The following is a 14,947-nucleotide window of genomic DNA, read 5'->3' as shown; positions in this document are numbered from 1 at the left end:
CCTGACCTACACGTACAAAGTACTCAGAAGAGGACAACATTCACAAAGTACACACCCATGCGTCATCTTCTCTTCTGTATTGGGGTTTCTCCTCCACCAGGAGAATGGAGCGAGGGAGGAGAAAATGAGGCAAGGCCTGGGGAAGGACCTGCCTGACTAGAAACACGTGCATTGCTAGAATTGCTAGAAGCCTCTGCTTCTAGCCCAGTTTCAGTCTCCATTGCTGTGCTACTTGGCCAACCCAGTGCAGCGCTGTGATTTTCACACTTCTGCATGAACCAGACCCAAATGACCAACTTGCTGAGCAGCTGCACTCAGCAGGAGGGGTCTCAGCACAGGGAGTAACTTCCATCCCAGGCAGGTCCAAATTCTGTGGATGTAGCCAGTCGTGCAGAAAGATGGAGAGGAGAGGGATTTGCATTTGACAGCACAAGACCAGCAAAAAAGATGACTGCTGTGTTGTGCTCTTCTGATTCCCATGTGGACAGATGCTGTATCTATGTAGCCAGATGCATGAGGGCCTCCTGGGCTTGGCTAGTACAGAGGTTCATTAGAGACATAGCTTCACGTATTGAGACTCCAGGAATGGAAGAAAAGTGTTTGAGGAGAGCAGTCACTGAGTAGGGGAATGAACCATGCCAGATTGTTAACTACATAAAAATTGGCCTATCTGTCCAAATGAGAAAAACAGCACTGGAATCACACAGCACGAGTCTGGCCCACTAGAAAGCTTTTTTTCCCACCACTTACTGACAAAAAGCAAATGCTTTTTTACATTATTAATAGACCCAAAGTGAGGTGGAAAGGGTTAGTACCAGGACTGGGAGCAGAAGTTAAAAGGAGAACAATGAGAGAGGGTGATACAGCAGAGGTGCAAGGTTTTGATTCCCCTCTGTGAGAGCCTTGAAGGATTTGATTCTGCCATCGAGGATGCACAGCACATTGCTGAGTATCTTGCCACATTGACTGTCATGCCACAGCTCATCGAGGCATGGGAGCTGCAAGGTATAAGAGCAGATCAGGGCTCCGTTCTTGTAAGGGTTTTTTGTTGTAACGTATCTGCTTTGGCACTTCTTTCTTGGAGAAAACTCTAAAAATAGCCCCTTTTTGCAAACATTAGCAAAGAGGGGAGCTTTGTGCAGAAGAGCTGTTGTCTCTTGAAAACTGAGGGCTACCACCTGTTCTCCATGTGTCAGGGCAAGGCAAGTGGATTCCCAACTCAGGCATCTCAGTAAAATGCCTTCTGGGAGACAGAACAGCCCTGGGGTTGTGAGTCGTTTCTCTTCACCCATGTCTCTCTGGCACTGCCTGTCTTATTGCAGAATGCCTGCCTAGGGGTTTTCAGGACTGGGTATTTAGTTTCTTAGAAATGCAGAAAAATCTCATCCCTTTGTAGTGACCCCCTCCATGCAATACTTGCAGGAGTCCATGGACACATGCAGAAAATAGCTTTACTGCTGGTCAGTGTGTTTCTGCCAGGGTTTTGTTTCTGAAGAGATTTAGGCTCTTGATAACCAGGAAGGTTGTTGTTCTCTTGCAGAAAACTTCACCACAGAGAAAGTTTCTGAAAAAACCCAGCTATTTTGACTGACAGCGATTTGGTTTTGGTTTGAAGAGCTGACCCAGCCAGGCTGCGGGAGTTGCTGCTCTGTTACCTGTCATCCCCTTCAGGATGGGTCTATCCAGCTCAGCAATGTCTCTGACAAGTTGCCTAGAAGGAGGCACCTTCTTCCCTCCCCAAGCCCGGGGACCCTGAAGAACCTGGGAGATGTAACAGAGGAGCAGGAGACATCCTAAGCAGGGGTCCTGCACATCACTGCAACAACGTGGCCATGTTTAACTTCCCCCCCCCAGCACTGTTTCTCAGGTCCTGGTGTAGTGTTATTCAGACTGCCTACGAAAATCATAATTGCCTGAAGGAAAAACATTTCTGAAACAGCTCTCATTAGCATATACAGCCCCACTTTGCTCCAGCAATTACCAGGCATGAAAGCAGAACGCTGCACATTCTGTCAAAGCTTTAAACTTCTCTCTTCTGTGCCCATCCCTGAAATCAAATGATTACCTATTTAGGTATCTCTCAAACGCTTATAAATATCTTATGAGTTCTTTACACCGCAACTAATGGACAGACAACTTGTCAAATGTGGCGGCAGTGAAATATTACATGAGTTGCTAGCTGAAATACCCTCCTGTTAGAGTTCATGTGTAAATGCAGTGCCATCTTTTATCCAGAAAGATCATTTGTCATAGTACACTCCTGCTAGTTCTCCTCCTAACCCCTAGATAGATGGCTTATTTAGAGAAACCCAAGCTGTTGATAGCAGCAAATTGAATTATTCATATGTCGTATAAAAGAATACATCTGAGCTTTCTCTTAAAACCCTTTTTCTTTTTCACAGCAATGTCTGAAACAGTCTGAAAACGAAATAAATAGAGTGTTCTGGGGAGTGAAAGAAGAAAGGAAATGTAGTGCTTTCAAGCTAAACCTTCCTTCTTTTTTTCCCCTACAAATTGCTGGATGCTGCTGTGAAACTCGTCCCTTGGACGTGAGCATGAAAGTGTAGAGACAGAAGGTGGATCCTAAGCCGTGTCCTCTTCCATCTAACCCCTCTTCTCAATGTTCCCAAGCACCTCCTGGCTGCCTCTCTTCTGCAACGTGAAGAGAAGGCCCTGGAGGGGTTTACGTCAAGCCCCATGGCACGTATGCTTTCTCTCAATGCTTCTAGCTTGCATGGGCTTAGATGGTCCTGCGTTGCACTGGTAAGACCTGAGCTGCTGTGTCCTCAGCCTCCCCTGGGAGTAGGTATCCAGAAAGCATGTTTGAACACCGCCCTGGGGAGCTAAGCATGGTGGGGTTCCCCTTCCAGAGAGCTCTGCAGCATGGGCAAAGAGGCACTCTGGTGCAGACATGGGAGGCTGTAGCACAGATGACAGCCGAGGCAGGTCTTGCATGATTTAGGTACTTGTATGGCCATTTCCCTTCGGGGTCTTGCACCTTGTTTTCACTAATGAATTCACTGGTCATCACAGTGCTCTTCTGATGTGGGAAAACAGTATTTTCTCCATTCTGCACCTGGGGAACTGAAGAAAATGGTGCAATAAATGTCTTGCCCAAGCTCACCTAGGGATGTGTTGTGGATCTGGGAATGTCATCTTGCTTTCTTTTGTCCCATGCACATGCTCAGAAGAACACAGGGACATGGGATAAGGTCACAGGGAAATATGGAGGCATTTGGGCTCTTAGACCTGTCCAAGTTTGTGGATTGTGTTAGCTTCTTTTGGGTACTCAGCTGGCATGCCAGTAGAGAAGAACTGTGGAAGGACTGCACAAACCTGACTGGCAAAATGGTGGCAGATGTGTTTCAATGTAAATCAATGGAAACTCGTACATTTATGGAAGAATAACCTAATCCATGTGAACTCAAGGCTGAACTTGTAACTGTGAGCTACAACTCAGGAAAGAGACTGTGGAGAAATCATTGTCAGTGCTGTGAAGTCCCACAGAACAGTGTGCAGGGCAAGCCAATAAGTCAACAAAGTGTTGGGTGTTGAGAGCGGTGTTGAGAACAAGACAGAGTGCTGGCAGCATTTGCCACTGTATTAAAGGTCGGTGCAATCCACTTTCTGAAGTGGGGTGGGCAATTGTGGTCCCGACTTCTTAAGGACATTGTGGAGATAGAAAAGGGCACAGAAAATGATCAAGTGGAAGTAGCAGCCTCCTTACATGGAGCAGTGAAAAAGGTTGAGACTCCATTTTGTAGAGAAGGTGGCCAAAGGGTATATGAGCCAGTTGCACAAGATCCTGAAGGTGAAGGAGGAGGTGAATGCAGACCCACCATTTGCCAAACCTGCAATATTAGAAGCAGGGGACACTTGAGAGAGCTAGTAAGAGATTGGCTTAACATAGATAACAGAAAATCGTTTACGCACAGGGTAGTAAACACCTGGTGACTTGCTGCCACAAGAGGTTATGACGGATCAGCAAGTTCAAAAGCGATTAGACAGATTCATGGATGAGGAATCCATAAACATATTAAAAGGAATTGGCAAAGCTTTTCTTTCTAATACCTCTTACACAACAGTTGCGGGTGCTGAGGGAGCATAAGGGATGGACTGCGAAGTGTCCAGGTTTATGTCATGTCCTCCTGCTGCTGTCAGAGGCAGAGCATGGGACTCAATGGGCCATTGGTCTGACCCCATAGGACAGACTTTATGTCCCTGGTTTCCTTCACAGGCACATTATTAACAGGTTACAAAAGTGATTACACTTCATTTGCATTTGATTTATTTTTCTCCCTTAAAGGAGAAGCCACTGGTGTCTGGAGATACTGAGCCCTGCCAAGGGATATTAACCTTTATTAGCCAGCCCTAGGTGAAGGGAGCATGGCTGGGAAGTCACCTTCAGCCGTCTCCAAGTGCCCTGCTATGAATCTTGTTAATAGCAGCCAGGGCCCAGAGCGATTCGCTTTCTCATGATCACTTCCCTGAGTTTTCAGACTGATGCTATGCAGTGAGGTCCCTGAGCTCCAGCCTGTAAGTGGTGGGAGCTCTGGATGAGCTGCACGCTGTCATTTGCAGAAGGTGGGGATGGGGCACACTTCTTTGAGGACTGCACCACAAAGGAAGCTGTGTCAGCTCTGAAGCAAAAAGAAGACAATTGTGAGGGGCCACCCCACCTGCCCCAGCTTGAGCGGTGTACTGCTACTCCTCCTGCTGAAGTGGCTCAGTGAAGAGGGGTATCTCTGCATCTTCTGCAGCAGGCAGAGTTGAGACTATCTGCTCTGCAGGGACCACCTGCTCTGCTCCTCCTGGCAGGAACCTCTGTGTCTGCAGACTGTGGAGGTCTTCCTCTCCCTGAGTGGAAGCCCTAAAGTGATGCCCTATGCCACGAAGAATAACATTGATGAAGTGCATTGCATTCATCGCAGCTTCACCCTTCTCAACAGCTGACAGCGTTGAGTGGCTGAGAGCCACTTCTCTGTGGTGGCTGCTGGCCCACCTGCAAAGGCATGAGTGTGCCGTGATACACATGTGCCTTCCCCACGAATTCAAAGGGTTGTTTGGAGCCCCTGTCACTCACACAAAGATTAGGGATATTTACTTTATGGCTGTGATTACGGCTCTCCCAGAGAAAGAGTGTGATTTAGGAGACTGTGGCAGCTGGCCTGTTTTAGTATGGATCTGTTTATTGCTCTCTGCAATAATCCCCTTCTAGTGGCAATGTATTGAATGCAAGTTACTGATGAGCTGTAGGCAGACTGGCTGTGGGTGTCTAGAAAACATCACAAGGGAGATGATCAAAATCCAGGGGACAGGAGGAAGAATGGGCTTGGACAGCTGCATCCAGGGTTTTTTGCCCCTGATACGTTTTGGTTTTGCAAGATTAGATATGAAAAGCTTTCCAAGCAAGGAGAGACGTCTGTGAGCCCATTCTGCAAGGCTGGCTGCTCGACTGACAAGGCAATTTAGACTGGGAGTTGGGGAAACAAGAGGAGCGGGACCAGGTCAGGGTTAGTGGATTATGGATCATTTAAATACCTTTAAAATTGAAGGGAAGCAACTGCAAAACTCAAAATGGTAAAAAGAAATAAATAAACAGGCAAAATAAAATAAATAAATTGTACGTCACCAGGAGAAAGAATCCGTGATGGCAACAGGTTTTAGAGACATCACCTCTTCAGCGAGCATCAGCCAGATGCTGCTCAGTGACAAGTAAGTGTGTTGAGGCAGAGCAGTGATAAACTACAGCCCTTGGTGGGAGAGCTACCATCCAGCATGCTGCCTTTGACATCTGCTGCATTTAGGTGAACTCAGACTACTTGCAGAAGAGCAAAGGGATGCAGAGTGCTGGTCAGAATAGGGCATCATGTTTAACTGCATTACTGGAACAGGCATTGTGTGGAGGGAAACAGAGCACATATTATCTTATAGTTGCATCATGTGTTGGTCTTTGTCAAAAACAGACCACTGGACCATCTGGATTTGAAGCAGATCTCACAGGGCCATACCAGAAATTAGTTTTGTATGCAGTGTGTACATGTTGCTGAATTAGTTGCTTTGAAGGAAAAAAAGAGTAGTACCAAAAGGGCTGTTTCCTGAATATCCATCAAAGGTTGCTGGCAGCTGTGGTTCACAGCAGACCTTGTTGTCTGACTTCTCCAGTGTGCCTAGTGTTTTGATACTGGAAGGGACTATGTGACCATGAAGTCCAGCCTCCGGTATGTCACAGGCAGCCCAGGGCAGGCTGTCTGCAGAGCCTCTCTTCACTTATAATGTCTCGGTGGAGGTAAAGCACATAGCTTTTAGGGATAGCTAGCCTCGATTTAAGAAAGGGCTTCATGTAATAGAAAATCCATTACAACTGCAGAAAAGTGTTCATCACCATCTCTGTTAAAAATCTGCACCTTGTGTCTGCTCTTTATCTGTTCTGCTTTCAGTCACTGGGGTTTCTTCTGCTTTTCTGCCAAATGAAAGAGCTGTCTCTGATGAGAAATTATCTACTCATGCAGGCACTTACAGACTGTGATGAAACTGCATCTTAAATTTATCTTACAAGTGAAGTTGGCTTCTCTACTTTCTTCGTGTGTAGATGATTTTCTGTGGCATGACGCACGTACGTGCCTTCTGATTCCTGATTTCTCCAACTTACTTGGGAAATGGTGGTACCAGAACTGGACCCATTATGTACATGTCTGTAGCACTGTACCTTTCCTTCCCTCTCCATGGATCACGTTCGTTCCTCCTGTGGTGCATCACAGAGGAGGTTTATTTTCAGCTTGTTCTTGACTGAACGCTCTGGTCTAGTGGTCCTTCTCAGGGTCACTGCCTCGTGTAACACAGTCCAAAGTGCACACCCAACATTCAGCTCTGTGTACAGCCAGCCGTGCTCTGTGCCGGGTGATTCCTGCTCCCAAGCCATGGTCCTTTCAGGAATGGGGTGTCTACATGATTCAGGATCCCGTCTTAAATATCCTCTTCTCTCTTCCCTCCCTTCTGCAATCATTTGCTGAGGAAGCATTACTATCAACTGAAGCAGCTAGTTGAATTTCATGGACTAAAATTCATCGATGTTTCAGCTTCATTCTATCAGTCTCCAGGGTGGCCATGTTTGTGGTTATGTTCAAGGCTGACTTCTTGCGCAGGTCATTTGGGAAGTGTCAGAAGCAGCTCCCCTGAATACAGAGGTCAAAGTTTCCCATTGAATTGTCTAGCACCCAAATTCCAGCTGCTGCAAAATCCCACGCACTCTGGGGCTGGGAAGTAGACACCTCCCTTCTCTTCACAAAGTTCATTTCTCCTCTTCATCCTTTGTCACATCCACAGTTTCTGCTGAAATCCAGTTTATGTCCTGCCCACATCGCCTGTGCCTAATGCATTTCAGGGCTGCAGAGATGTGCACCATTGAAAAACATGCGTAAATAAGACAGTCAAAGAGCTTGTGTGTGGGTGTCCCAGCTGGTTTGCCCAGTGAAAGCCTTCCCTCTGATGGTGTCACCTAGTCCTCTAGGGAAACAAGCCATCGTCTTCAGGTCCTTTTCCCACATTACCAGGGGAAAATAGGAGGGATGAGATGAGATGGGACCTGACAGGGAAGGGGAAGGGGAAGGGGAAGGGGAGGGGGAGGGGGAGGGGGAGGGGGAGGAGAGGAGAGGAGAGGAGAGGAGAGGAGAGGAGAGGAGAGGAGAGGAGAGGAGAGGAGAGGAGAGGAGAGGAGAGGAGAGGAGAGGAGAGGGAAGGGAAGGGAAGGGAAGGGAAGGGAAGGGAAGGGAAGGAAGGGAAGGGAAGGGAAGGGAAGGGAAGGGAAGGGAAGGGAAGGGAAGGGAAGGGAAGGGAAGGGAAGGGAAGGAAGGGAAGGGAAGGGAAGGGAAGGGAAGGGAAGGGAAAGGAAAGGGCTGCTTGCTTTCTTTGTCATTCACTGTAATCAACATTCATCTGGGCAGGGCACTGTGCTTTCTGCAGGAATTCATGCTCTGGGGAGATGTCCTCTGGGGCCTCATCTCCTGGTAACTCCAGTCTTGCCTGCACTCCTGAGGTTACCTCTTTCTCATAACAGCCACAAAAAGGCTTGTGGATAAACTGAGACTGAGATTGCTTTATCCTGTGCTGTCTTCTCAGCTGAATTCCAAGTGTATTGGCGAGGGACACTCAGTAGTAGTCAGCGAGGATGAGGAGGGTTGTTGTCATTGTAATAACTGCTTTTGCTGCAAAGGATCCATTGGAAGCAGGAAATCCCCACTGTGTGCTCAGTGATTACAGAGATGTGTCATTTCTGCTACAGGGCCATTTGCACAGGTATCTGTTCTCACAGCAGCACCTTGCATGGGCTGCAGAGAGCACAGCTCACCTGGCAAGGGGAAGGACTGGGGACCTTGCTGAGATTACATCTTTCACATTACAGCACAAAGATGTGTCTCCAAGTCAGAGCCTGACTTGCAGTGGAAAGGCGCTGCCTTCGGCAAATATTCTGTGTGCGTTGTGGTTAGAAGTGGTTGTGCAATTGCAGTGGAAGCTGCTGCAGCCAGATGTCATGTCTGAGAAGGGGTGAATCCCTCCATGTCCTGAAGAGACTGTCAGCTGGTGCTGCTGCTGTTACTTGACACCCTGTGATCCTCCTGTCTCTTGTCACTTATGTGATTGCAGCTGCATCAGGATGTATTTTGCCTTGTTTCTTCATAAGATTTTTCTAGCATCATGAATATAGTGATATCGTCTGACTGACAGGAGAGAAGAGCTCTGTTCAAAGAGGAGAACTCGATTGTGTTTTCACCAGCTCAGTAAAAAGCCTGGAGTAACTGGGATTTCTTAGGAGAGTAACTATGAGGGATCTTTGCTCTAGTGATGAACAGAATATCTCAACCAAGAAAGGGATACTCTTTGCCAGGTGTTTTTTTAATGGTTGCACAAGTTCTCTTTTGATTGCTTATTGTTTGGTTGGAGGATGCACTGGTGGTACACCTGTAGAAAGAAAAACCTGATAGTTTGATATTTCAGATTGCTTAAACTCATCTAGCTTAACATTAAATAAAGAAAAGTTTGTGTGTGCAGTCTTGCTCACCACCCAAATCTTGAAAATTAATTAGTTATGCTATTCCCTAACTTCTGCAAGAGTTAAAAGCTTTCAGTCAGATTAGTGAAATTATGATGTAATTGCAAAAAGTTCCATGTAAATTTATAAAGAGACTGTTAAACATGAAAGCAGCAGTGCTGTGGAAAAGAATATTAGTGATTATGCAGGATTAGTCTGCTAAGCCAAAGCGACTGTAATTGGTGAAAGTAATTCTGACTTCTCAGCACCTCTAATGTCCAGCTCCTCCAGTTTCAGGGTGCAGCTCTTGCAGAACCAGGAACAAGTGAAGACAGCCAGCTAGGTAGCCAGATTGTCAAAAGCTTCCCAATGTCAGAAAGGTTTCTGGATAGGGAAGATGTCTCGGTAAGCTCAGGATTGGGTATCGTGTTGTAAGAGAGAGGAGGTTTGCTTGGAGAAATGAGGGTGTAGCTGGAAGTGGTAAGAGGTACCTTTTGCTGTTGGATTTCTTTCTGTGATTTATGACTTTTGGGGTTTTTTTGCCCTTCTGGTTCATATCTGGACTACATGGTCAGGGCTTTCTGATCGGAATTATTCTGTCACTCTTGGTGATTGACAGTCAGGTCATCTGATCCAGTGTGTACTATGGGGACTTTACCCATTAAAATGGCATTCACAGCATAACTCTACTATTCAATTAGTATGAGCCTATAGTGACTTAATCTTCCCCAGTAAGGGTTTTTATAGAATCATAGAATCATAGAATCATTTAGCTTGGAAAAGACCTTTAAGATCATCAAGTCCAACTGTTAACCTAGCACTGCCAAGTCCACCACTAAACCATGTCCCTAAGCACCACATTTACACGTGTTTTAAATACCTCCAGGGATGGTGACTCAACCACTTCTCTGGGCAGCCTCTTCCAATGCTTGACAACCCTTTCATGTTAGCATAACTAAGAAAACTTCCGCAATTATCCTCTTACAGTTTAACAGCCACCTCTCTGGTCAGCATGGAAGCTCTCTGAGACGTCGTGACGTCATCACCCTGAGAATGGTTAGTCCCTTTGGAAAGCAGCATAACTGATAATTTTCTGGTTTAGCACTTGATCAAAGTTACCTAGAGAATCTTTGCCCCATTTCATCTTCATCTGCAAGAAAAGGCAATTTGAAATATCAGACAGGTAGTCTCCACAGATACAATGCCAGCACAGTACTCAGCCAAGAACTGGGAAATCAAAAGGATTTTTGTTTTTGTATCTTACTTGTCATGAAGTTCAGGGAAGGGCACTGTTTCAAGAGACCATTTCAGCAATGTTGTGGATTTCCTCCCTCCCCCTCTCTTTCTCTTACTCTTGAAAGGAAAGATTATTGTTATTAAAAATTACTTACATGGCCTGTTCTGAAAATTAAAGCAGAAAGGGAAGTCACCAAGCTCAAACACTGTACATTAGCATCAGCAGGTGTCCCTTCAGAAGTGGGATTTTACTGAGTTTGTGCCAAATGGAGTTTTGTCACTTCTGAGGCATCGAGACTCCTGACACAGGCTGGGGTGCTCTACGTGCTCGTGTTTACGTGCACCACGTAATCTCAGTGCATGGGACCTGTCTGGTCCCCCCACCTGTCCCTCCCAGGCCCTTCTGGTCTGTGGCAGGTGCTTGGCAGCAATATCTGTCAAAGCTGACTCTCCATGTTGGTCATGGATGACATGGTCATGTCATCTGGTGGGTTCCCCAAATGAGTCAGCTTGGGAGGCAATCCCTTTGCCTAGTGCCAAGTCTTTCAAATATCATGAGGCTGCCAGCATTTCCTAGGTCCTTCTCAGTCATGGCTCACTAGTGGCATGTTTAGAAACTTACCTTCTTGCGCATGGGTTCATTTTCCTGTCTTGCACACTAAGTTTCTCACTTAGAGCTCACTGGTAAAGCAATGTCACTTTAGCAGTTGTTTTGGCCCAAAGGCCAAAAGCTCCTGAACAGGCTGCTAAGTTTCTAAGAGGGACACAAAACCCATGCCCAAAAGGGTAAGTTTCTAAACATGACACAGATGTCTTCCTTTCAGTGAGATTTTGCATGGCATTTCTCCTACAATCAGTGAAGAACATGCAGCTACAAAAGGGTTTTTTGAGAAGATTTTTGGCCACCTCATCTCAGGCTGGAGGTGCTCCCAGGGTGAGTTAAAAAGCTTTGCAGGACCCTTCTTGTACCAAAGCTGTAACTCCAAAGCCTGGAATAACCACAGCCTCGGTGCCTGTTGTTGCATGTGGCCTCCCTGTAGGCAAGGAGGAAGCCACCAGAGAGCAGGCTCTCTTCTGCTCCTGCTCTGCTGGAGAATTGTACTCTTGTACAATTGTACTCTCTCTGGGGAGAGTTTTATGGGTGGATGATCACAGCCTTCGCCCATGGCAGAGGAAAAATAATGATATCATTAACCAGCACCTCTACGTTTCTCTCTCCCTTGCTATTCCAGAGCGATTACTCAAGTGACACTGAAAGCGAAGACAATTTCCTGATGATGCCACCTAGAGATCATCTCGGCCTCACTGTGTTCTCCATGCTCTGCTGCTTCTGGCCATTGGGAATTGCTGCCTTTTACCTGTCTCATGAGGTAATGTTAAAATGTCTCCTGCTAATTCAGAGTTTTGCATCCACAGAATACCCATCACCCCACACCAGCAAGGAAGGTTCACCAAAACCCAGATGTGGGTAAGATATTCTCCAGGGTACTGGGAGGTGGTTAAACAGGGTAGTGTGTTCCCCACCTTCATATGTCTCTGTGATAGTGATGGTTGTCTTGTGAGATACTTTGCTGAGAGAGGGGTCTACATAATATTTTAGGTTTTAGTTGACAATGATTAGGTTCCAGGTCAGGTTATACAATGTCCAGCTAGGGATTTTCTGTGGATGTGACTTTTGAGTGGAAAACACCCTTGCTATCTCTAACGCTTGGATTTCCCATTGGGAAAACTGATCTGTTGGTTCCCAAGCTGATCATCTGGAAAAGCAAACCACGTAATATCCTTCCAGGAGCAGAAAAATAATTTCTGTTCTGCAGAAGCAAATTTGCTTTCCAGGAACGATTTCCTTCACCCCTGAAAAATTGCTCAGTCTGTTCTTCTTGTCCAATTTTAATATGGAAATATTTGTTACCAGAGAAGTGACAGTGTTTTGGTTTGTTTCCTTCATGAAACAGGCTTGCTGGTTTCCAGCCTATGCCTAACTAGCAATCACCTCATGCCCCATCATTTGTTTCGACAAGTATGTCTTCATAAGTGCCTCCAGAGTAATTATTGAGTTTCCCAGCATGGCAGATAATGTAATGTGACAGAAAAGGAGTCACACTGGAAGTCTCATCAGTGACCGCAAGGAAACATTCGCTTATATTTCTGTCTACTGGTGGTAGCAATGCCTATTGCAAACTACATTCTGTACTCCACAGCACCAAAATCATTCACCCTCTCACCTGTCTTTCTAATCTGCCTACTCTAAACATCTGCCAGCACTGGGTATTTGTCAAGCCAGAGCAGGCACTTCAGATCTGAAGAATCCTAGTCTTCAGTATCAAAGAAAGAGATACAGCACTACTATTTTTTGCTTTAAATGAAGTGTCTGTCATTGAACTTGGAAGCCTCTGAGACAATTGAAGTTTGTCCAGTGGAAAATAACAAGTTTCCTTGTTTGAGTGCTATTGATTTCTCAAGTTTGGGTCAAGGGATTTGCCTGATGACAATGACAGTAAAAAGTGAAGCATCGGATGGGATCCGCATGTGCTTTAGTATCCTGTGGTTTGGTTCTTCAGGCGGAGCTATTCGCCAACAGTTTCAATGGCCACGTCTCTTCACACACGTGGACTAGGCAGGATTTTTCACCAATGCTGCAGCCGAGGAAGGGTTGAGACTTTGTCACAGCAGCGTGTTTGCTCTGTGCTGGAGAAAATAGTGCGTTCATTGATTTCCTGCGGTAGCATTCCTTCAGGAGGCCTGGGGATTGCTAGCTAGTTATTTAAGCAATGAAAGCACAACACAGTCCAATAAGTGCAAACCAAACAACATAATTAAGTACTAAAAAGCAGTATGGCTGAGAACCGAAATGTACTGAGAGCCAGTGTACAAAGGACAGGGCATCCACATTAGCTGTGAACTGATCCCAGGCGCCAGCATGAATCCATGAGACCCTACTACCTCAACAGGAGTGTAAGGAAAGTGGAAAAGGCCACACGAAGGCAGGGAAAGATGATGATATTGTGCTGAAGGATTTAGGCACTGGAAAATGGAAACTTGGGTGTTGTTTGGTTTAGCATAATGATGGAGAACAGCTGAATGTGGCTGCCTAAAACTAGGAGCTGTCAGCAAGAAAGATCAGGCAGGTGCTTTGCTTTTATTAGGTTGAGAGACAGTAAATTAATCTTTGTTAGTTGACCCCTTGGATGCACCAAGGCAAGCTGTGGCTAAATCCAGACAGGAGGAAGGACTGTCTTTCTGAGGAATTTTGACTTCTGCTTTTTGTTTTTGCATTGGAAGTAGAAATCTTTTCATCTCTCCTCACTAAAAAATTATAGTAATAATACCGCTACCCCTGCATGCTCCTTTCCTCCAGTCTCTCCTCTTAGCTCTCTGTCTGCAACAGCTGAATCAACCGAGAACTCATTTCCCGAATCTCTTGCAGAAAGATGGTCAAGTCCCTGCTCGTCCCAGTCCAGCACAGGCGCATCAGTCTGTCCACTCCCCGAGTTCCCAGGCAGGTACCTTCGCTGCCTGCCTTCCCCTCCAGCAGGTCCATCACAGCCCTGAGAAACCACAAGCCTTCACTGAAACTGGCTCTTCTGCAAAACCCTACGTCTAACAAATTGGCATTTTCTAGTGGAAAAATGAAACTAAAATTAAGGCCAAAACCTTCTATGGCTGAGAACTGGCTAAAATAGCAGGTATAAACCACCGAAATCCTGCACGTAGCTAAGCTAATACTGAGAGCGGTATCGACTCGTACTTTGGAGCATAAACCATTCAGAATGATGTTTTATATGTGAGGTAGTAAAACATTACATCCTATTAGCATGTGATTTCTATTTATATAAGTCTTTTAACTTAAACTCCTGAATAACATTTGTGATCTCTTGTTAATACAAATGGTAGTCTAACATTCTCCGTCCTTTATAAAAAGTCAGAACTATAACTAAAGATCAACACTTGGCACTTGCATTCAAACCTTTTTTTGCAGTTGCTTGAGCTCTTGAAAATGTCATGTTTTCAGAAGTCTCCTGGGTAGTTCTACTAAAAGCCCAGTCTGAGAAAAAATTGTAACACGTAGGAACTTCAAAGTTGGTGGATGGATTCTTTGTGCCAGAATTTAGCACTTGTGGTGAACTTTTTTTAAAAAACTTGGTCTCCTTTAGGTGTGCAATGCATTTACAGATGAAGACCTGATTTGCAGAAGATATATTTGTAGTACAGCTCAATCCAAAGGGACAGGTGCTTTCAGTTTATTCCTGCAGCACCTGGCTGTACATTTATGCTGCATATGTCTATGTCATGGTGCAAAAGAATTATACAAGGATGGATGCTTTAAGGTTTCAGAGGTGCTCTTTCAAAACAGAATGATTTAATTTTCTCTGTGCTCCATAAAAGCAGTGTGCTTCCTGCAGGGGCTATTTCTGCTCTGTGTGGGACTTAGTGTTTCCACCAAGGCTCTTGCCAATGTGATGCTGACTTAGCGCTTCTTGGAGGCCATCTGTATCGAACGATGCAGCTGTGCAGGGTCTGCCTGCATGGTGGAAATGAAGATGTGCATCAGGTTTAGCTGAGCCAGCAGGGAGGAGCAGTGGATTCAGAAACGCACTCTATGAAAGCAAAACCAGTTCCTTTCCGTTGGGATATCTGATTTTCACAAGTAGGGCATTGCCTGGTGATCTTCCTATGCCAAGC

The 14,947-nt window shown here is 45.7% G+C and overlaps 2 protein-coding genes across 3 annotated transcripts in view; both read left to right on the top strand.

Moving 5' to 3' along the window:
• Positions 1–14,947, top strand: part of RRBP1 (ribosome binding protein 1) — a 550,780-nt gene that overhangs the window by 238,775 nt on the left and 297,058 nt on the right. The window lies entirely within an intron of this gene.
• SYNDIG1 (synapse differentiation inducing 1) overlaps positions 1–14,947 on the top strand; it is an 81,726-nt gene that overhangs the window by 16,219 nt on the left and 50,560 nt on the right. For both annotated transcript variants that reach the window (XM_050893124.1, XM_050893126.1), the window contains exon 3: positions 11,497–11,634. In XM_050893124.1, the coding sequence (XP_050749081.1) occupies positions 11,497–11,634 (138 nt within the window). The remainder of the gene's footprint in view (positions 1–11,496; positions 11,635–14,947) is intronic.

This window comes from Gymnogyps californianus, chromosome 3 (assembly GCF_018139145.2).
Source record: "Gymnogyps californianus isolate 813 chromosome 3, ASM1813914v2, whole genome shotgun sequence".
NCBI lineage: Eukaryota > Metazoa > Chordata > Aves > Accipitriformes > Cathartidae > Gymnogyps > Gymnogyps californianus.
The sequence above is the reverse complement of the archived record's forward strand: the minus strand, read 5'-3'. Positions and strand labels throughout refer to the sequence as shown.